Below are 24,923 nucleotides of genomic sequence, written 5' to 3' on the forward strand. Positions count from 1 at the left end.
AGGAGTCCCAGACTGTGAGAAGGCACAGGCCGGGCTAAGGGACCCCCCCCCTCCCTGAGTGCAGAAAAATTTTTGTGTTGGGCCTCTACTTGAATATAATATTAATGCATATTTTATGTGACAGGATGAGTTATATTATCTTTTTACATTGTGTTGTCTCCGAATTTCTACAAAGCAACTCCCCCATTCACTTGCTTTGCTGTTTGCCATTATTATCTGTTTGAAATTGTAAGTGTACATGTAAACATATAGATACATGAAAATATGAACATTTCAATGCAATAATAAATTGCTAAAAGTTCATACCAAAAGTTCTCACAATCATATAGGTCAAACCCAAGGCCAGAGAACGTTGTTTGTCAGGTACAGTCCTGCAACCAAATAGCAATATTATTAAAACATTGTTTTTATTAGCTACAGAGAATGTTTTCTAGATTCAAGGTTAATTTTTTTCCTGTGTATGAATTAAACTAATAATCTTTGGCCAATTAACGGAGTTTGATCTGCTTCAATTAAAGAATTACAACTCCTCCCATTTCTCCATATCCTGCCCCTTGCCAACCAATTCCAAATATTTTGCTCTTCACAAGAAGGAAGCAGTTATGGCCCAACTCCCTGCCCCAGCATCCTGAAAAAAAAAAAATCGTACTTTCCCCACTTCTCTTTCTTCATTCTTTGGCACACACCCATTGTTTTATTTCCTTATTATTATTATTATTATTTTTGAAATATGTTTTTTTTCCACACACCAACCCTCCCCCAGCCTTCTTTTAGAGATTCCTCACTCTGTTTCACGCTTCTGTGTTTCTGGATGAATTCTGTTTACCACTTTATTTTGTTAATTACATTCCACATATGAGTGAGATCATATAAGACTTGTCTTTCTCTGACTGGCTTATTTTACTTAGCATAATACTCTCCAGGTCCCTCTATGAGGTCTCAATGGGTAAGAGATTCTTCTTTTTTACTTCTGCATAGTGTTCCATGGTATACATGTACCACAGCTTTTTCATCCACTCATTTAATGATGGGCACTTGGGCTGTTTCCGGATCTTAGCTATTGTTAATTGTGCTGCTATGAACATAGGGGTGCATAATTCTTTCTGATTGGTGTTTCAGGTTTCTTAGGATATATTCCCAGAAGTTGGATCACTGGGTCAAATGGGAGTTTCATTTTTAATTTTTTGAGGAAACTCCATACTGTTTTCCATACTGGCTGCACCAGTCTGCATTCCCACCAGAGGCATAGAAGCATAGAACAGACTGGGAAATCTCAGAGGGAAGGCAGGAGAGGGTGGTTGGGTGGAAAGAGATCAACCAAAGTACTTCAATGCATATATGTATAACCCATGGACACAGACAACAGGGAAGGTGAAGGCCTGGGGTGGGGGTGGGGACAGGTTATAAAGGATCAATGGGGGGTGGGAGGAGGAGGACATATGTAATACTTTGTACAATGAAGATTTAATTTTTTAAAAGTCTAAAAAATAAGAAGAGGGGAGAGATGGGAGTGGGCTGGAAGAGGTTAATGGGGAATAAAGGAGGAGCTATGTAATACTTTCAAAAATAAAGATTTTTTAAAAAGAAAAATAAATAAAAATAATAAGAAGAAATAGGACTTGTATGCATGCATATAAGCATAACCAATGGACACAAGACAATGGGGTGTAGGGGCGGCTGGGGGAAGGTCAAGGGGAAAAAAAAAGAAACATGTAATACTCTTTGTAATACCTTAAGCAATAAAACAAAATTTTAAAAAAAGTAGAAATAAAATAAAATTATATCCTAAGTTCTTTCCTCTTTTACAGTTTTCCCTCTTGCATCACCTTCCACACTATTTTCAAGGTATTCTATCTAAAATGCATATTTGAAAAATTAATAAATAAATAATATGCATATTTGGTCACTTTTACTTCTGAAGTTTATTGTCAATGACTTCGAGGTATACACAGGATAACATCATTCACATTAATATGGCAAAGAAAACCAACCATTATTAGGCCCTTAGGAAGCTCAAATCTCTTTGTCCCATTTCACCATCATGCTACTCCTATCATAACAAAACTCCTTGCCCACATATTTTATGCATTTTGCCTCTACTTTCACTGCTCACTTTTCCTGTTGAAAACTTGTCCCAAGTCCGCTTGCATTATGAGAAATCACTTATCTTCATAACTTAGTTAAAGTGCCATATCTTCTGTAAGTTTTCTAAATTTTCCTAGGTAAAAATTACCATTTTCTTCACTTTGTTCTGGGTTAGATTTACAAGCTTTAATCAAGGCACCTCTAACTATTCAATCTACTTCTTTTTAAATGTTTTTCTCCCCCTATTCAACTCTAATCAAACTTAATGTCAATGTTCATATCTTATTGGTCCTTATAGTTTCAGTGCCAGACATATATATGTATAAGTAATAAAAAATCTGCTTCCTATATTTTTATGTCCAGGTTTCATCTCCCATTTAAGTTGCAAGCTCATTGCCCTGGCCCAGTAGCTCAGTTGGTTAGAGTGTTGTCCTGATAAGCCAAGGTATCAGGTTTAGGGCACATACAAAAATCAACCAATGAATGCATAAATAAGTGGAAAGCATCTCTCTCTCTCTCTCAAATTTATATTACATTTTTTAAAAATTGTAAGCTCATTAAAAGCAGAGACCACATGTGCCCAATTCAGATTTTATTTCTGCACATATTTATTCATGTTCTCTAGTCTACTTTCTTAGGGGGCAAAAAAATTGCTCCCCATGACTTAAATTTTTAAGTTAGCCCCTGGGAAAAAATAAATTTAAAATAATGACCCATTTTTCTGTTACTGTGATAAAAATATTGTATTGTCTATTTTATATATTCTGGAAAAACAAAGGAATAACAATGTTATTTTAATAAATATATGTAGCAAAATTCTAAAAATTGTGTCCCTTTGTTGATAATACTGATGTTTTCTCATAGTTAAACTGGCTACTAGAGAAGTAAATATTTAATAAGTATCTATAACCAATGACTCAACATCATAATTTGATCTGTGTTATAATTAAGAACTTTCCTATATTTATGAATTTTCAAGGTGTGGTAAATTAAGTATTTAAATTTAGTTTTGTTTTAAGATAAAGCTAAACTAAATGGGTTATCTATAGACTATGCAAATACATTAGATAAAGAATTAGACATACACATAAATTTTGATGATGTAACAATTTACCTATATATGAATTTTCCATGTTAAATTAAAGTTAATTACTTAATTTGAACTAAATTTGATATCAATGGGCTTTATGCAAATAAATTAGCTAAAATAGAGAATTAAACTTGCACATTAATTTGGACAATGTAAGAATTTCCCCTCTAGCAGTTCCTACAGTGAAACAAAAGAGTAAACCATTTACTACAATATTGTAAAGCTTCCTAAAATTGTCTTCTTATATACTAAAAAACAATTAGTATGAATAATAATATACATACCGAAGGATGGTCAGCATGTTCGGTATAACAGAAAAACAAGCAAATAGAATCGTAGAAAAGACAAAAACAATGAACATAGGTAATTTATAGCAACTTGATACACATGCCCCAGCGTTGGCATCAATAAAATCACCTTGCTCATCTGAAATTGCTATTCCTTCATCAATGCAAGAACAACTGAAATATGTCTATGATAAATAAGATGGAAAATTATCTTTTAGAAATATAATCATAAAGCAAAAACTTATTACTGTAAAATAAAACCAATCAATAACAACATGGAGACTAGCCAGTTGTATCAGTAAATGCCCTTACATTAAATCTGCCAGTCATCATTTAGAAATGAAACATTAATGACATGTCCAAGCTATTTTACCTAGCGAAGACTCATGTGTGTGTGTGTGTGTGTGTAATTATTGTTAGGGAAAATTCTATTAATTTAAGAAATTCCACCAAAAATATTTACACCTAATTGCACAAATAATTTTTGGAGAACTATGTAAATTGAGGGCAATTAAGTATAATGTAATAAAATTTAACTTTAGCTGAGATTGGAAATATGGACAGTTACCCAACTGTGGAAGGTTTTGGGACTATACTGCAAAGATAAGGCTTTATTTTGTATGTAATGATGGCAGGGCTATTATCTATTCAGCAGAGTAGGCCTTGTTTAGGGCACTAATACATTAAGGACACATACAACTGTTGTAATTCTAGTGTCTTTTAAAATTTTTTAAATGAATATAATAATAATGAATCCAGCCTGGATCATATTTGTCTTCATACTAATACAGGTATACATTGATTTTTAAAAATTAATTTAATTAAATTTTTCTTTTTGCTTATAAAGGCAAAGTACATAGGGCCAATGAAAGTCACAATATATCCCTAAGTGGGAGCCAATGAAAATTTGGGGTAGTAGTTGTAGGGTTGATAATTCAAGAAAGATGAAAAAGTGATATTTCAAAGAACTAAACAGAGTTTGAAGATACAGAGATCAGTTAGCAATTTACTAATCTATTTAAAATATTCTAGTTTAAAAAATTATCATAAATTCAACAGAAATATGGAACTAGGTTACTAGTGAAGGTATAAGAGGTAAGAAAATTGACTTGAATCAATGAAAAATAAATTTAAAAAATAAATTAATTAATTTAAAAAAAATGACTTGAATCTGATTGATTCATAAAATGATGCTCCAAAAATCATCTCAGTTTATTTGTAGGAGTTACTAAGTAGTTACTAAATATGCTTTAAAAAAAAGAGAGCGAAAGAGAGAAAGAAAAGAAATATCCAAACTGCCAAGTTATTCATTCCACCATATTTTTTTAGTGCTTCTGTACTAAATACTAAACATCATTCTAGGTGTTGTGAAAACACACTAAACAATACAATAGAAAGTAAGGGCTCCTAGGGGTAAACTTATCATAATGAGTGACTACCTCAATGACTCAATATAAACTGAGCAGAGATTTGAAGAAGGTAAGGGAGGGAACCATTGGTTATCTGAAAAAAGTACATCCCAGATAGAAAAACAAAATCATGCTTAAGAAAAGCAAGGAGGAAAATGTGGCTAAAGCAGAGCTAACATGAAGTAAACTGAAGAAAAAATAAAATTGGAGTAGTGAGAGGAGATTCGATTATACACATTTATTATATAGGACTAGAGGACTGATTATATAAAAACTGATAAATAATTACAAGACCAATTTAAGAACTTTGGTTTTTAAACTTAGTAATGTGAAACCATTGGAGGAATATATGTATAAATCAGAGGCCTGGTGCACGAAAATTCGTCCACTCAGCAGGGGGAGGGGTCCTTCAGCCTGGCCTGCACCTTCTCACAGTCCTGGAGCCCTCAGAGGATGTCCAACTGACAGCTTAGGCCTGCTCCCTGGGGTCTAAGCTGCAGTCTGGCCTCCCTCTGCAGGAGGCGACCAGGTGGGCTGATCAGGGAACAGCGTGGCCGGCGAGTGGCCGGCCCCACCCCCCCACCAGTTGCCTCTCCGCCGCTGCTGGTCACCACTGCCCCCTGATCACTATCCCCTCCCTCTGCCTGCTGGCACGCACCTTGGCTGGCCTGGTGCTGCCTGCTCGCCAGCCCCACCCCCTGTCAACCGGTCATTCCGCTGTTTGGTCGATTTGCATATTCACTTATTGTATAGGACTAGAGGCCTGATGCACGAAATTCATGCAAGAGTAGGCCTTCCTTCCCCTGGTTGCTGGCACCAGCTTCCTTCTGGCATCCGGGACCCAGGCTTCCCTCTGGCCACTGGCACCTGGGACCCAGGCTTCCTTCCAGCTGCCAGCAGGCACCCAAAACCCAGCTTCCCTCGCAGCCCCAGCTTCGTCCAGAAGGACATCTGGTCTAATTAGCATATTACACTTTTATTATTATAGATGATATTTTAAAATGTTACTTAGCTATTATATTGAGACTACTGGTCTCATCTATGATTGTTAAGATGAAAGCAGAGACAATAGTTAAAAATCTCTTGAATCAAGCCCTAGCCAGTTTGGCTTGGTTGATAGAGTATCGGCCTGCAGACTGAAGGGTACCGGGTTCGATTCCGGTCAAGGGCACATGCCCAGGTTGCAGGCTTGATTCCCAGTGGGGGCGTTCAGGAGGCAGCTAATCAATGATTGTCTCTCATCATTGATGTCTCTCTCTCTCTCTCTCTCTCTCTCTCTCTCTCTCTCTTTCTCTCTCTCTCCCTCCGAGGAACAGCAGCCTCATGAGCAGCCTGCCCCGATTTGAATGGATTTTCTGAAGGGTTTTAGAGTAGAAGTGTTTATCAAAAGGAGAAAGTCATGTGGAGGCTTCCCTGAAAGAAACTAAGACCTTCTGTCCAGAGAGGCCATTAGTCCATGGTTCAGAGAGAGAACCAAAACAATAAACACAACTTCACTGTTTTTCACCATCTTTCTGATTTTTCCACTAGAACTCATTATTTTAATCCAGTCAGAAGCTGGAAGGCAAAAGAGCTCTCATCCTATAGATCAGTCTCCTGGAACAATGAGGAGGGTAAAGAAAGATGAAAAGTAGATGTGGATGTCAGACATAAGATATCTAGTACAACAAATGGTTGGAGGCTATAGAATCTAGGCTGACTAAGGGCCGAAGTGAAAATATGAAGAAGATTTAGTGAACAGATTATAGAATCACAAGATATCAGGCTCTGGGAGGATCAAAGAACTATGGAATTATATTCAAAGAGATATAACTAAAATGCCAAAAGTTATATCAAAATGAAATAGTAAAATATATTTAATTCAAACAATAAAAAGGAAGGTAGGTCTTTTTAAAAATACATTTTTATTGATTTCAGAGAGAAAGAGAGGGAGGGAGAGATAGAAACATCAATGATGAGAGGGAATCATTGATTGATTGCCTGCATGCCCCACACTGGAGATCGAGCCTGCAACCTGGGCATGTGCCCTGACCAAGAATCAAACCATGACCTCTTCATTTATAGGTTAACACTCAACCACTGAGCCACACCTGTGATCAGGAAGCTATATCTTAACCCACCATGGCAATAATTATAATAAATGTCAATACTCTAAAAACTCCAATTAAAAGACAGATTAACAAAATTGAAGAAAAAGCAAAACCACATTCTATGCTGGCTACAAGAGACACTTTACACATAAAGACACAAATATTTGAAAAATAAAATGATAGAAGTAAGATGCACCATGGAAACAATCAGCAAGAAAAAGCTAGAGTGACTATTTAATATATAAAATTTAATATATTACTTAAAGACAAGAGTATTACCAGAGATGGAAAAAGAGATTTTATAAAGATAAAAGGAACAATTAGATGTGACAATTATCAAAAATTATGCACATAATAGCACAGCCTGAAAATACATGAAGCCAAATAATAATTATATTAGGAGATATTTTTCATACACACCGTTCAGGATTTAATATAATATTACAAGGCTTGCAAACTGATAAGAATATTTAGCTTAAAAGTAAGAGAGAAACAAATATAAGTAGACTCAGAGTTGATCTAGATAGTGGACTTAATAGCAAGAACTTTAAAATCACTCTGAATTTTTTTAAATGGAGGGTAAAGTGGATAAAATATCTTAAACGATGTGAAATTTAACAGGATTTGGATTCTACAAAAACATAAATGTTAGAACGGAAAAATATGATGAGTAAACTTAGAACCTCTTACTGGGCTTAAAAGTAGATACTGGAGAATAGAGAATGCGACAAGTCAACAGAAAGTATCTACATTTAAACAAACAGGTGAAAGGAGATGGAAAAATAGAGAAAAGAATAAGAGTATTGGACTCAGTGGAAAGGTCTATTTGTAGTCTCTGGTAGGCAGAATTCTAAGATGCACCTAAATTTCCCACCCTCCCACCTAGGGGTGGGGGCCGAGGTGGTTAGGGGTGATCAGGCGGCAGGGGGGCAAAGTAGGGGCAATCAGGCCGACAAGGGGGCAAGGTAGGGGCTATCAGGCTGGCAGGGGGGCAGTTAGAGGCAATCAGGCCACAGGCAGGCAGAGGTAGTTAGGGGCAATCAGGCAGGCAGGCAGAGGGGTTAGTGGCAATCAGGCAGGCAGGCAGGCGAGCAGGTAGGAGCCAGCAGTCCCGGATTCAAGAGGAATGTCCATCTGCTGATTTAGTCAGACATCCCCCGAGGGGTCTCAGATTGGAGAGGGTGCAGGCCAGGCTTCTAGTTTTATAATAATAGCTATATCAGCTGCTGAAAAGAACTAGCCCCAATGAGAAAATTAAGAAAACACAAGATTTCTTTTACATCTATGTAAGGAAATTTGAAGATCTTTGGTGGCATAGATAAGAAGAATACATATGGGTCTCAATGAGGCAAAAATGCTCAGGAATAATATCAATATGAAGGGGATATATCTATTTTCAGTTTTAGTAAAGCTGTGAATTTTCTATAGGAAATGAGAAATATTCAGAGGTATAGTATGTTCACCATTCCTTTGCAAATTTTTGCATAAGTGCAATTAGAGAGCATCCAATTCTAACTCATGTTGACCCTGATCAAATTTTGAAAATGAACAATTAATCAGAATTATTTCTAAGTTGACATATTTTCATTGAAAAAATACTTTCCAGAGGGAATTCCATTAACATCATTTAGATACTTGATCATTTTTGTATATGATGTTTCTTTTACTAGTATTTAATTTTGATTTTGTTTAAAATGATTTTTATTGGTATCAATTCTTTCCCCCTTTGAAATAATGCATATTTTATCCATTAATCAGTTGCATCCATATAAAATTGTACTAATCATAGCTTCTGCTATTGTCAATTTTCCTTCAGAGCCATTCTTTCTACCAAGGCTAAGGGTGTCCTGGGTAATTTTTGTTGTTGTTTTTTTGTTACTCCTCACTGGAAGATATGTTTCCATTCATCTTTAGGGAGAGTGGAAGAGAGAGGGAAAGACAGAGAGAAACATTGATGTGAGAGAAACACATCGATTGGTTGCCTCCTGCACATGCCCTGAACAGGGCCCAGGCTGGGGAGAAGCCTGCAACTGAGGTACATGCCCTTGACTGTATTCAACCCCAGAACCCTTTGGTCCACAGCCAATGCTCTATCCACTAAGACAAACCATCTAGGGCCTGGGTAATTTTGAAGAGATCTAATTTTTGTCAAAAAATTTTTATTCTGGGACCATTTAAGATCTTGCTCTCCAGCATGTGTCATCAATTTGACTTAAATAAAGTCTTATAAAAATTCTCAAAAATATTTTATTCTTCTTTCAATTTTTATTTAGTATCAAATGTTGTCACACAGTTTGACTATTTTGTTGGTTATTTCTATCACTGTTATTCATTATGAATTATTCCTTAGAGAAATACAAGAAAATCATAAAATTTTTTAATAAATACAAAAAAAATCATTAAAAGCAATTCCCTCACAAAAGAAAATGTTCTGTTTTATACTGTGGTGACAACATGAGCATTTACAAGTCATTTACTTATTTCAGACAAAAATGGAGGAGAGGAAGTAAGTGGAGTATAAAGTACATTTTCTATAAGTTAATAAATTGTTGAAGATGGGTGATTGGCATATAGGAATTTGTTAACTTTTCTATTACATTTAATGCTTTACACAGTAACATGTTTTAAAGGTTTAAAATATATAGTGTAACATATAATAATTTTTAAAGGGTATGCAACCTTTTTATGTTAGTAGTCAATAAAAAACTGAAGATATATGAACCTTTACTAGTATAATAAAAGAGTAATATGCAAATCGACTGAACGGCAGAAGGACCGGTTGCTATGATGCGCACTGACCACCAGGAGGCAGGTGCTTAATGTAGGAGCTGCCTCCTGGTGGTCAGTGCACTCCCACAGGGGGAGTGCCGTTCAGCCAGAAGCCTGGCTCATGGCTGGCGAGCATGGGGAGTGGGCCTAAGCCAGCAGTTAGACATCCCCTGAGGGCTCCCAGACTGTGAGAGGGCACAGGCCGGGCTGAGGGACTGTCCCTCCCCCGCAAGTGCATGAATTTCATGCACCGGGCCTCTAGTTAAATCATAAGCCATTGAAAGGTGATCATGAGGAACTAAAAGTTGGACAGGTATGCAAATATATTATAATGAAATGAGCTGTGTAATAGGGCAAAAAATATTGTTATGTATTACATAACTAATAAAGGACTTTACTGCTTAATAAGGGAGGTGGTATGATGTCTATATGTCAGGAAATACATGTCTCTGTTTCTCTCCCCTTTATAAAACTAGCCAGAGAAGGGAGAGAGAAACTGAATTTTTACAGCCTGAGTCCCTGCTGTTCTCCTTAAAGGGGAGAAGCTGAAGTTGCAGTCCATTACTTAGATAAAAGCTCATTTATGCAACTTTGGATATAATAAAATGAACCTGGAGTCAAACAAGTAGCTGAGTGTTTAGCTGCTCTCCATGACAAAAATAAAATTGTCATAAGTTGGTAAAAGACCCAGGGAAATAAGGAATTCTGACAGAAATGGCCCCAAAAATGAACATATAGGGGAATTTTAAAATGAGACCTGATTCATGTAAATATCAAAGAACAAAAAGGGATAACAAATGTTCAATTTTAAATTATGTGCAGTGCTACCATAATGTAAACATCATCCACAAGCTCAACCCCTTACTGGAGAGAAAGAAGCATAACTCAAAATAATTACCTTCTCATTATTAAATGTTTTAGATTTATTACAGCCTGCAAAGCAAGGAGAAAAATATCCAATATCGTCTCTTCCACATACAGCAAAATAAAATGAAGATGAGCATTTACAATGAGAATTGCAAGGGGCTGTCAGGTTTCCCAACTGCCCTGTTCTGTAGAAAAAGAGATTGAATGTAATTATAATGCCATGGTATATTTATTAATGTATACATCAAGATATCCACACCAACCCATACACAATTGAAAGTCTACAAAATCTACATAATAACTTAAGTTGACCCTCTGTATATGTGGATTCCCAACTTCAGATAAAAAATACTGTTTTCCATCCACGGTTGAGAATCAGCAGATGTGAAACCCAAGGACACAGAGGGCTGACTGTATGTATATTATTGAAAAAAAATATACAGTCAGTGGTCCCACACAGTCAAACATGTTATGTTATTCAATATCTGGATACCCTGTGGGTCTATTCTATCATCTGTTTTGTCTCATGGATTTTTACCATGTCCCTGGCCTGCCTGGTAATTTTTTTAATGCAAATTTTTGCCAAAGATAATTTATAGCTCTATATATTATCTTTTGTGCAGAGCACTGGATGTCTCTTTTTGCTTCTATGTAGAATGCTTGCTGGTCACATCAATCTAATTAGAGGACAAATTAATTCCTGGCTAGGCTATACTACTTTAGAAAGGCCCTCACTCATTGGTCTTAGCCTTTCATTGAGAACATGTGTCCACCAAAGTTCCTTCCCTAACACATTCTAATCTCACCAGCACATTAATCCCTTATGTAAAGAGAATTACAATACTGATAACATTTTTCTCTGCTTTTTACAAGATTCTGCTCAATTTCAGCCTCTTAGCTTCCTAATTGAGTGAAAACCCAATAGAGTGTTATCTCATTTGTCTAACTCTCTCTTCTCTCTGATATTCTGCCCTGCCCCATGCTCTTATTTTGGTCTCTTTGGAATCATAGGTCAAAAACTTGTGCTAATTCCTTGTCATATTATTAAATGCTTCTTGCCCGGATCCTGTGTCCAAACTCTCAGTTTCTCACTAATATACAGAGTTAGCAAATATCCTCAGAGAGGGGTGGGGTGGGAAGGAGAACTACAGAAGGTTGCTCCTCCTCTCAAAGGTTTGCCTTTCTCAGGATTTTGGCTTTTAAATTCCTAGCTGTCCAAGCAGCTTTAAACAAAATTTTAAAAGTTTTATACAGCTTTTCTAGTTACTAGTATTCTCAGTGAGAGCAATGGTCTGCCTTAAGCTAGTCCATTGTAGCTGGAAGTGGAAGTTTATTTTCATGTTTTCCTTGCTTAGTTCTTTGGTTTCCAGTTCCAGTTCTGTTCCCCTGTATTTAATGTCAATCTCTGCCAAGTTATTTGAATTTTTGTATGTTTAGCTTAAAGGAGACATTACTCATGCATACTTTCAGATATACTTTAATTCTATTCTTTGACGTCTTTAAGAAGGCAGACATACCAACTCAGAACACAAAGTAAGTCTTGCTTTGTACAGACAGTACTATTCTGCATTGCTAGCCACCTTAGGACAGAATTCTACTTATAGGTTCTGAATCATTTCAATGTGTTTTTCCTTTAGTATTTTATGAATGTATAAACAACCATGTAATAAGCTATCATTGTTATGTTTCTGCCTTTAATATGAAAGGTAAAACTATGCTTTACTTTTTTTATATGTTCAATAATTCTAAGAATGATAAAGATATAAATAAAAGTCAATGGATACATAATCTTTAATTGACTAAAAAATACGTTGTTGGGTTTGGATGTAAATATCTAATATACAAAATTATATTTACCCGTTATAATCTTCAGTGATCCCAGCAAATGGCATTGGTTCACAGCGTACAAACATTGTAAGCGTAACCAGTACAAGTGATATAGCAGATGTAACCATTGTAAAGCTCATACGGCCTTTACAATACATCTGTAACTTGGAAGCAATGACACCTCCCAGAAGCTGGCCAAAAGCACCTCCTGGAATTAAAACAAGTCCTAAAGGAAAAAAGGAGGAAGAGGAAACACAATTAAAAATAATCAACTAAAGGTATTACAGAAAATTCATACATTGATGCATTCCTCTCTGCTCTAAATATATAGCAAACATAGATTTAAATAAAAAAGACAGAAAATTTGATACAGAAAGTATGATACACATCTCAAAAAACCTGAACCTTAAAATTAATAAAAATTTGTCAATTTTGCTCCTAAGGTAGTAATGACATCTAAGATAAACCCAAAACTTAATCCATGCAAACAGAAGATGAGAACTGTCTCACTGAGAGCTATTATTATATAGCTGCCTGGATTTATGGTTTTAGCAAGAGGCATGCCCATAGTGACAAGAGTTCACAAACAGAGATTTGTTACCAAGTAGTAAACCAAGCCTCCCATTGCTTCTGGTTAATATCAACAATCTCACAACAAAGTAGGACTCAAGAATAACCATTCAGAGATATAGTTTTCTTTTCCATGAAGCCTGAGGGATTAGAAAGAGGTAAGCACAAGAAGGAGGGAAAAGGAGCAGGAGGAGAAGAAATATAGTTATAAAAAAAAACTCAGATGAAGATAGCACAGTAATTTCATACATTGATATAATCTCCTCTGCACCAAACATATAGAAATGGTAGATTTAAATAGGAAAATAAATATAAGGTAAAAAACAAACAAAAATCCCATTAACATCAGATTAAATTTATAGCATAGGATTATCTGACAGTCTTGTAAATAATTTTAAAATGCCCCAAAAGATTAATGACAGTATAACTTCAATAAAAATGATGAAGAATACAATCATAAGAGAAAGTAATAAAAAATAAGAGCAGGTGGATAAAAAAAGGACAAATGAGAAGCCTAGATATTTTAAAATGCAATTGTTAAAATAAAAATTCAAATCCCAGACTAGAGACATTTGAAACTGAATTAATAAATTGGAATAAAGCATTATGTTATTCATCCAGCATGTAACTTTTAAAAAAAGAGAGTGAGTCCAGCTGGTGTGGCTAGGTGGTTGAGCATCAACCTATGAACCAGAGGTCACCGTTTGATTCCAGGTCAAGGAACATGCCTGGGGTTACAGGCTCGGTCCCCAGTAGGGGGCATGTAGGAGGCAGTCGATCAATGATTCTCATCATTAAAGTTTCTATCTCTCTTTTCCTCTCCTTTCCTCTCTGAAATCAATTTAAAAATTTAAAAATAAACAACAAAAGAAGAATAACTAAAATAAGCATTTAAAAGACAATGGATACAGTGGAGAAATTTGATACACATGACCTCAGCAAAATGATGGTCAAATTCAAAAGCTATGGTAATAGTATATACCACTGATATGATGTGATAAAAATGGCACATTATGTCTGTGGTTTTCCTTTCAAAACCCATAACTCCTGTCTAATCATGAGAAAAACATTAGACAATTTCCAATTGAAGGACATTCCAAAAAATAACTGACAAGCACTCCTCAAAACTGTCAAGGTCACCAAAAACGAGAGAAGTCTGAGAAGCTGTCATAACCAAGAGCAACTAAGGAGACATGAGAACTAAATCTAATATGGTATTCTGAGTGAGATCCTGGAACAGAAAAAGGATATTATGTGAAAGCATAAGAAAATATAAATAAATGTTGACTTTAGTTAGTAATATTAATATTGGTTTACTAATTCTAAGCAAGATACCATGCTAATATAAGATAACAAAAGGGAACCTAGGTGTACATATATAGAAACTCTACGATCTTCAATTTTTTTCTATAAATATAAAACAATTCAAAAAATAAAGTTTGTTTTAAAAGACATTGACAATTATATAAGAAGCTCCATAAAATATTTTACAGCAGTCATGAGAGATATAATGAAAGCGATACCAGAAAAACAATATTTGCAAAACTGTCACTGAGAATGAGAATTTTCCATAATTAAAGAAACATTAGTCTTGGGAATAAATGTACACTTCAACTGCTGAGGAGTAAAAAATGAATAATTAATTACATCTTGCATATAAAGAATTAAGCTAGAGAAATTCACATCAATACTAAAGTGAAAATTATAAAAAGCTTCCAGAGAGCATGTTATTTGCAAAATAATTACAATTATAGCTAGTTTTAAAAAAGGTAATATTAATAACCTAGACCCGTGGTCGGCAAACTGCGGCCTGAGAGCCACATGCGGCTCTTTGGCCCCTTGAGTGTGGCTCTTCCACAAAATACCACGTGGGGGCACAAACATACAGTGCGAATGAAACTTCGTGGCCCATGCGCAGAAGTCGGTATTTTGTGGAAGAGCTGGTATTGTGTGGAAGAGCCACACTCAAGGGGCCAAAGAGCCGCATGTGGCTCTCAGGCCGCAGTTTGCCGACCACGGGTCTAGGTTATTAATATTACCTTTTTTAAAACTAGCTATAATTGTAATTATTTTGCAAATAACATGCTCTCTGGAAGCTTTTTATAATTTTCACTTTAGTATTGATGTGAATTTCTCTAGCTTAATTCTTTATATGCAAGATGTAATTAATTATTCATTTTTTACTCCTCAGCAGTTGAAGTGTACATTTATTCCCAAGACTAATGTTTCTTTAATTATGGAAAATTCTCATTCTCAGTGACAGTTTTGCAAATATTGTTTTTCTGGTATCGCTTTCATTATATCTCTCATGACTGCTGTAAAATATTTTATGGAGCTTCTTATATAATTGTCAATGTCTTTTAAAACAAACTTTATTTTTTGAATTGTTTTATATTTATAGAAAAAAATTGAAGATCGTAGAGTTTCTATATATGTACACCTAGGTTCCCTTTTGTTATCTTATATTAGCATGGTATCTTGCTTAGAATTAGTAAACCAATATTAATATTACTAACTAAAGTCAACATTTATTTATATTTTCTTATGCTTTCACATAATATCCTTTTTCTGTTCCAGGATCTCACTCAGAATACCATATTAGATTTAGTTCTCATGTCTCCTTAGTTGCTCTTGGTTATGACAGCTTCTCAGACTTCTCTCGTTTTTGGTGACCTTGACAGTTTTGAGGAGTGCTTGTCAGTTATTTTTTGGAATGTCCTTCAATTGGAAATTGTCTAATGTTTTTCTCATGATTAGACAGGAGTTATGGGTTTTGAAAGGAAAACCACAGACATAATGTGCCATTTTTATCACATCATATCAGTGGTATATACTATTACCATAGCTTTTGAATTTGACCATCATTTTGCTGAGGTCATGTGTATCAAATTTCTCCACTGTATCCATTGTCTTTTAAATGCTTATTTTAGTTATTCTTCTTTTGTTGTTTATTTTTAAATTTTTAAATTGATTTCAGAGAGGAAAGGAGAGGAAAAGAGAGATAGAAACTTTAATGATGAGAATCATTGATCGACTGCCTCCTACATGCCCCCTACTGGGGACCGAGCCTGTAACCCCAGGCATGTTCCTTGACCTGGAATCAAACGGTGACCTCTGGTTCATAGGTTGATGCTCAACCACCTAGCCACACCAGCTGGACTCACTCTCTTTTTTTAAAAGTTACATGCTGGATGAATAACATAATGCTTTATTCCAATTTATTAATTCAGTTTCAAATGTCTCTAGTCTGGGATTTGAATTTTTATTTTAACAATTGCATTTTAAAATATCTAGGCTTCTCATTTGTCCTTTTTTTATCCACCTGCTCTTATTTTTTATTACTTTCTCTTATGATTGTATTCTTCATCATTTTTATTGAAGTTATACTGTCATTAATCTTTTGGGGCATTTTAAAATTATTTACAAGACTGTCAGATAATCCTATGCTATAAATTTAATCTGATGTTAATGGGATTTTTGTTTGTTTTTTACCTTATATTTATTTTCCTATTTAAATCTACCATTTCTATATGTTTGGTGCAGAGGAGATTATATCAATGTATGAAATTACTGTGCTATCTTCATCTGAGTTTTTTTTTATAACTATATTTCTTCTCCTCCTGCTCCTTTTCCCTCCTTCTTGTGCTTACCTCTTTCTAATCCCTCAGGCTTCATGGAAAAGAAAACTATATCTCTGAATGGTTATTCTTGAGTCCTACTTTGTTGTGAGATTGTTGATATTAACCAGAAGCAATGGGAGGCTTGGTTTACTACTTGGTAACAAATCTCTGTTTGTGAACTCTTGTCACTATGGGCATGCCTCTTGCTAAAACCATAAATCCAGGCAGCTATATAATAATAGCTCTCAGTGAGACAGTTCTCATCTTCTGTTTGCATGGATTAAGTTTTGGGTTTATCTTAGATGTCATTACTACCTTAGGAGCAAAATTGACAAATTTTTATTAATTTTAAGGTTCAGGTTTTTTGAGATGTGTATCATACTTTCTGTATCAAATTTTCTGTCTTTTTTATTTAAATCTATGTTTGCTATATATTTAGAGCAGAGAGGAATGCATCAATGTATGAATTTTCTGTAATACCTTTAGTTGATTATTTTTAATTGTGTTTCCTCTTCCTCCTTTTTTCCTTTAGGACTTGTTTTAATTCCAGGAGGTGCTTCAAAAGAACACACACACACACACACACACACACACACACACACACGCTCCTGAAAAGTAGGGGTAGTGAACTATCAGTGTGTAGTTAAAATCTCCTAACCTTAATGAGGGAGATAAAATGAAGAAAAGAGATGATTAATAAGCAAAAAATACAAATAAGTTAAAAATTACTTAAATAAATTAGAATTCACAATAATACTAAATAAATAAAATTAAACTATTAAAAAGACATTATTAAATTGGATATTTTAAATAAGCAAACTTTGAAAATAAGGTAAAAAATATGGATCATGAAAATGGATCATGGCAACATATAAAATAAATTATGTAAAAACTTCCCAGATTTCACTAAATTTAAAAACCCAAAAACAGCCGAAACTGGTTTGGCTCAGTGGATAGAGCATCGGCCTGCAGACTGGAAGGTCCCAGGTTCGATTCCGGTCAAGGGCATGTACCTTGGTTGTGGACACATTCCCAGTGGGGAGTGTGCAGGAGGCAGCTGATCGATGTTTCTATTTCTCTCCCTTCCTCTCTGTAAAAAATCAATAAAATATATTTTTTTTAAAAATCCAAAAACAAAGTAGTATTTTAATTCAATGTTTTCAAAATAGATTTGGCTTGTAACACGATTAAAGATGTTAAAAAATTAACTGCTTTGAACAATCAGTTATTTTAAAAGAGAAAGAAACACATATTTAGCAACTGAAAATCTCAGTAATTCATGTATTAAGTAAAAATGTGATAATAAAAATTAAAAGTGATTAAAACTGAACAATAATAAAATTACATTTGAATGTATAAGAGGCTATTAAAGAAATTCTGTAAATAATGATACCTCCATCATAAGGTTGGTAGGACAACTAAATAAGTTAATATTTAAGTGCTTAGAATAATATCTAGTCACAGAGTAAACATTACATGAATGTTTGTTAAAAGGTAGACATTTACAGACAAATTCATTTATTAGTAAGCAAAAAAGTACAGAGTAGGGGCAACATTTTATCAAGAAAATTATGAGAATTGGAACTGAACCAGGAGACTTCATAGTGTAAGCAATAAGCCTAAAGGTAAGGAAGTCAAGAAGAAGCAAAACACGTTTTACCCCAGAATCACAGAAGTTAAGGGCAGTAGGTACCAACAAAAACAAGAGTGAATAAGAGTTATAAACAAGAGGAAGAATGGAAGTCTATATAAAAAGTTTGATCCTCAAAATTCCTATTCCCAAGTACATGGCATGTGCTTGACCAAGGAGAAGACTCTAGACTTATTCAGTTTGAGCTTGACAACCGTATATTTTGGAAAACAAAGCACATCTGTAATCAGAAAACTGAGAACCCAACTCAGACAAGAAAATATTGGCTGTCAGTCTTATTAGCCTAGGCAAGTGGTCGGCAAACTGGCTTGCGAGCCACATGCGGCTCTTTGGCCCCTTGAGTGTGGCTCTTCCACAAAATACCACGTGCAGGCGCGCATGTACAGTGTGATTGAAACTTCGTGGCCCATGAGCAGAAGTCGGTATTTTGTGGAAGAGCCACACTCAAGGGGCCAAAGAGCCGCATGTGGCTCGCAAGCCACAGTTTGCAGACCACTGGCCTACGCCAGTGATTTTCAACCAGTATGCAGTGGCACACTGTTGTGCTGCAAGAGTTTTTAAAATATAAAATACTTGACTATTTAGTCAGGAGCACTGATCCCTTTTTTCCCTTAGATTGTCAAATTAAAAAATGACAACAGCCAACACAACAATAGCTGTCCAGTGTGAGTAAATCAAAATTAGACCTAAGGCCATGAAGACCTTTTTCTATGCCTTTATTATTTCACTAGAGGCCTGATGCATGAAATTTGTTCAAGAGTAGGCCTTCACAGCCCCGGCTGCCTTGGCTGCCCTTGCAGCCCCGCTGGCTTTGTCTGGAAGGTCATTTGGAAGGTTGTCCAGGCGGTTGTTCTGCCATTCAGCTGTTCGGCCGTTTGGTTGATTTGCATATTACACTATTATTATTATAGATCATTCCATCTAGAATTTGTGTTTGTGTATGTAGTGAGGTAGAGGTCAAGATTTATCTTTTTTCATAAGAATATCTAATCGCCCTGACCGGTTTGGCTCAGTGGATAGAGCGTCAGCTTGCGGACTGAAGGGTCTCAGGTTCGATTCCAGTCAAGGGTATGTACCTTGGTTGTAGGCACATCCCCAGTGGGGGGTGTGCAGGAGGCAGCTGGTCGATGTTTCTAACTCTCTATCCCTCTCCCTTCCTCTCTGTAAAAAATCAATAATAAAATTATTTTTAAAAAATATCTAATTGATGTAATATCACTAATATCTAATTAACTCAATTTTAAATATATTTTAAATTTATATTTTGAGGGCATACACATGTATAACTATATTACCTATCTCACTGGTTGACTCTTCTGACATTATAAATTATCTCTCTTTATACTAAGTAATGCCTCTTGCTTTGAAGAATACTATATTTAAAATTATTATAGTTATACTACTTTTTGTTTTGGTTAGTATTCATATAGTACAACTTTTTAGGTTCTTTGACTTTCAACCTTTTCATGTCTTCATATTTTAGCAGTGACTCTTGTAAGTAACATAGTGGATTTTCCCCCTCAATCTGACAATCTTTATTTATATACACACTAGAGGCCTGGTGTACAAATTTGTGCATGGGTGAGGTCTCTCAGCCTGGCCGGCATCGGAGAGAGACCATGCAAGGTTGGCTGGCTGCGAGAGGTTGTCTGTGGGAGCACACTGACCACCAGAGGGCAGCTCCTGCATTGAGCGTTGTCATAGTGACCAGTCAACCTGTCATTCGGATCGTCCAGTTGTAAAAGTTGCTTAGTCTTTTATATATATAGATAATTAACATTCTATTTATTGGGCAACAATTCTCCATTACCCTCTGATGCTATATATCCTGCAAGCAGAAGCACTGACTACTGTTTGTTCTATCCTTTCAGGGATCTTTGTATAGTGAACAGTCTTAGATAATAGAGGTAATGTCCTCCTCCAGAGTGAGGGCAGGTTTGCTTCCAGTTTTGGAAGACAGAGATAGCATCCCCTCTGGAACTAAGAGAAGACAGGTGTGCTGTCGAATATAATAAAAGTTACCATCTCCCTCTGGATCAAAAGGCATGCATGATTACTATCCATTATAAAGTATTTGGGTTCCCTAAGCTCAGGGAATGCAATGCAATCCACTCCTGTAATGCAACCCATGTGTGTGCAGATGTCACTGGCTCTCCTTCACATCATCCTGTGGGATTGGGGCTCAGAAAACTCACACACACACACACATGGAAATACTCCAGCTATTGCTATTGCTGTAAGTCACAAACTTCCCTTCATCTCTGACCAAGGAGTCTTATGTCTTCTGCTAGCATCTATGACATTATAATAGACTAACCTGTTAGCTTTCAAAGAGAGTAGAATTCAAACCCTTAACAGAACTTAGCACTTATGGTGACAAAGATGGGATGCTGACAGAAATATGGCTTTATGCAAGATGAAGAATGACAGCCTCATAGACCAAGAAACAGGACTTTACAGAAGTACTGGGAATCAGTAGTGAACATGCTGATTATTGCCTATTAGTGATGAAGAATTGGGAAGGTGGCTGCATGCTGAAGTAGACTTAAAAAGATAGTACCACAGAAGGTGCCATGGTAGGTATTAACTCTCCTCTGGGCAAAAGGACTTCCTCACCAATCTGATCATTGGCCTCTGATTTGCCCATGGTAACAACTATTACTAAGATACATCCTAGTTGGACAGAGGATTCCTCCTGATTTCAGACAACAGGTTACAGAGGTGTGCAATCACACTGAGTGTGAAAGGAGGGAATTTTATAACCACTATGGACACAAACTGGTGAATAATCAGAAGTTTAGCTAATTCGTTTGGTTGATTATGGAGTGGAGTGCATAATTGCTTGTTAAGGTGAAATGGCAATAGCTGGGTTATCTTAGCACCCAAAGATAAAGACCAATTTTCATTCATGTTGCAAGGCCACAAATACGCATTTGCAGTACTCCCTCAGGGATACCTAAACTCTTCTGCCAATTACCACAAGCATTTATTGTCACTACCACTACCCTCTGATGCCCAAAACTTTCACTGATAAATAACATTCGGTTGGCCAGAGGGTCAGAAGCCACAGACTCAATGGCTATAACTTTGGTGTTATCACACCTTCATCAACAAGGGTGACTGATGATGCCCCAAAACCTGAGAAGACAGATTCACAATACCCAATCCCTCTGGAAGTTTAGGAAAAGTAGTTGTCTCCCTTCCCCCCAATGAAAAGGCAGCCTAGAATCACTTTGGACTCTGAGTACTGGAGACATAGATGACTCACTTGGGCATTCTACTTGGTCTTTTATATCAGCTAACCCACAGGGAGTGTAATCTGAAGACTTACATTGGAAGCTAATAAGCAAGCTCTGGCACACTCCCTACTTTGAGGTAGCACAAACCTAATAACCCACTTGATCTACAGGTCCTCATGACTGATGATTATGTGTGCTGGAGCCTTTGGAAAAGGGAGGCAGCCTCCACTCGAAAGTATCTCTTTGGGTATAGGACTCATTGACTCCCTGAAACTTCTACATTTGAAAAGCAACTCTTGGTTTATTATTGCTTCCTGTCAAAACTGAAGCCCTGATCAATGGAGGCTTTGATATTCTCATTTTGGGACAGACCAACTCAGATTCATAACTAACTATTTGACAAGCCTTCTTTGTCAACTGGAAAGGGTAATATTTAAGTGATAGGCATGTTCATATGGGACTTTTAAGTTCTTAAAGAAATACCTCCAATAGATCATACAGCCCTCAGAAGACAATGGAAATCTCTCTTAAATAAAGTTCCTCTTGGTTACTCAGGGGAGCTTTCTGGAGAGATGACTGAAACATTAATTACATGCACCTAACAGTTATCTCTACAATAAGAGTAATCAAATTAGAAAAGGTTCTATAAAATTTGTCCCTGGTTTTAGTTGAACTAATCCATGACTCCACCTCATCCCTGGAAAGCACTATGGTCAGACTGTCACTCATCAGCATTGTTATTTGTGGATAATGGAATTGCCCAAAGCTTCATCCGTGCAGGCCAAGGTAAAATGTATGCAATAGCTAATACATTCTGTTAAACCTGGATTAATACCTCAGGCTAAGTGGAAAGGTCAACACAGAAACTTACAGAGAAAGCCATCTGTTTTTCTAAGGTAGACCCTGAGGGCCAAGAGATTTATTTAGCTGGCTGAGTACAGAACCTTGCCACCATGGTTAAGGCCAATATGGCAGGTAGCCTTATCCTGTTGCTTGGTGTCCCTGTTGAGATCAGCTTTAATCACATACTGTATGAAACAAGTTGAATGGATTTAGTGTCAATCGCTGTCAATTAGATTAATCATGCTGGCAAACAACGTAGATACTCATGGAAAAAGTTGTCATTATGGCCCTTGAAAACTGTATCATGTTTTTATTTTTACACGATTTGCAGTCTGACAATGTTGTGCCCTCTATCACAAACTACTCAATAATAGGCTGATAGTGTTTTCTCACATCTTAATGTTTGTTTTTCATTTGGCCCACATGTTTTATGTTCTTTCCTTTCTTGCTTCTTTTACTATTAATAAAAATTTTCCCAATGGATATACTTTTTACTATTCTTCTATTGGTTACCTAGAAGTTATAGCATGCATCCTTGATTTTTTTTTTTACAGCAAAAAATAAGTGATTACATTTACCACTTCACCATTAATGCTTGTACCTGAAAACATTTAATTCCACTTGTAACCTCTTTTGGAGAGCCAACTGTCAATAGCCAGTAAAATTGAAGATATATGCAGTAGCAATTACCTTTCAATGGCTAAACCCAAAGGTTTGTCAACTTTTAAAAATGTGCACAAGAAGACATATACAAGCCTATTGTTAGTGTACTGTTTGAAAGAGAGAAAGGGTTGGAGGCAATTTCATGTCCATTAGTATGACAATGGATAGATAAACAGTAGTAAGTTAATAAAATAGAATCATATAGAACAATTAAAATTCATTAAATAAACAGAGATCAACATGAATCTGATGAGCATAATTTCAATGACAGTAACAGAAGAATATGTACAAAATGATACATGAATATTAGAAATAGATTGTATATGGATAGGGACATGGGCACTGAAAATACACAAACATGGGGGAAGGATACACTCTAACTTTAGAAGAGTGGTTACCTATGGGAAGGGAGAAAAATATATGGGATAAGGGAAGGGTGCAGAAGTCTTACAAAATTTTATATGTTAAAAAATGCTGATGTATTGACGGCAAAGTGCTCATTTTTTAAAATTTGAGCAAACGGTATTTAGGTATTTAAAATCTACTTTTCCCTTTTTGAAATATTTTATAAATACCATATAAAATTTTACATGAAAGTTTCCAAATTAATTACAATGAGCATAAAAGTTACCTGAAAGTGTAGTTGCCTGACTAGGTGTTAATATAAACTGATTTTCTATATATTTAGGCAAAAATGCAGAAGCTCCAATTATAAGTAAAAAGTCTGAAGCTCTGGTCAGAGCTAGAAATACAAACATTGGAGTCTTCACCAGAATCTGAAACAGAAATGTTACATGTGGATTATTTTATTTTGTTAGCTAAGAATCAATATCCCTATTCATATGCTAATAACCAATCCACAAAAATTTAACCTTTCCCAATGCAAATTGAAAAAATATATATATACAAATTCGAACAGAAATTTACAATTCACCAATCTACACATACCATGAAAGACTGATAGTGGTTCAAACATGTAGTGTTTGAACCATTTTTATTTGTAATTTGATCTCCATACTGCCTGTAATTTTTATTTGTGGGTCTGGTAGTTTGCCAGAAAGATTGAGAAAAAAATAGATCTCATTAACTAGGGAAATTAGAATTTCCCTTAACTTTATTTTTTTCTTAGCAAATATTTTCATTTTCTAAAAAAAAGACAAAGAAAATTGAAGCAGGGAAAAACCAAGATGTCAGCATAGGTAAACACCGGAAATTACTGCCTCCCACAACAACTTCAAAAATACAACTAAAAGACAAAACGGACATCATCCAGAACCACAGGAAGGCTGGCTGAGTGGAAATTCTACAACTAGAAGGAAAGAGAAAAGCACTGAGACTCAGAGGAGGTGCGGAAGTAAAGTGCAGAGGTACAGAGGAGGCCGGTGGCAAGAGCTGGCAACTGAGGACTCGGCTGTCTTTTTGAATCGGGAGGGAGTCTCAAGCCCCCGACTGCTCTGAACTCCAGTTCCAGGAAGTCTCTGGGGACCCAGACTCATACGGGGAGAAACTGGACTGTCTGGCAGCGGGCAGAACTCGGAACTCGAGGGCGGCTTCCTCTCAGAGATGCTTGCAGCGATTACCAGGACACTGAGACTTGGGGCATCTTAGGGCAGGGCTGAGGATCAGCCATAGCTGCTTGCTCCCCCCTGTTGATCCCCTGAGACCCTGCCCCACCCAAGCTGCAGCAGAGGCTTTTGCATATGAATGCCCTGGCCCTTTGCAATCTGAAAATTACCTAACAAACTGCAGCTGGGCCAGACTGACCCAGAACTTCCAAGAGAAGGCCCAAGGCCCCACAGCAGCTTGCACTGCTTCACAGCTGGGCAGCTGGGCCACACCTCCAAACCTCAAACAAGGAAGGGGAATCTGCAGATCTCTTCATAGCTCCTGCTGGGTAGCCTCAGAGCCTCAGG

At 36.2% G+C, this 24,923-nt stretch overlaps 1 protein-coding gene across 1 annotated transcript in view; it reads right to left on the reverse strand.

Moving 5' to 3' along the window:
• Window positions 1-24,923, reverse strand: part of SLCO6A1 (solute carrier organic anion transporter family, member 6A1) — a 123,662-nt gene that overhangs the window by 53,994 nt on the left and 44,745 nt on the right. The window contains exons 7-11 of the mRNA XM_005866470.1: window positions 23,642-23,786; window positions 12,455-12,650; window positions 10,629-10,782; window positions 3,460-3,647; window positions 307-371 (exon numbers count right to left, since the gene is read on the reverse strand). Of these exons, the coding sequence (XP_005866532.1) occupies window positions 307-371; window positions 3,460-3,647; window positions 10,629-10,782; window positions 12,455-12,650; window positions 23,642-23,786 (748 nt within the window). The remainder of the gene's footprint in view (window positions 1-306; window positions 372-3,459; window positions 3,648-10,628; window positions 10,783-12,454; window positions 12,651-23,641; window positions 23,787-24,923) is intronic.

The sequence above is a fragment of the Myotis brandtii genome, unplaced genomic scaffold (genome assembly GCF_000412655.1).
Source record: "Myotis brandtii unplaced genomic scaffold, ASM41265v1 scaffold230, whole genome shotgun sequence".
Classification (NCBI taxonomy): domain Eukaryota; kingdom Metazoa; phylum Chordata; class Mammalia; order Chiroptera; family Vespertilionidae; genus Myotis; species Myotis brandtii.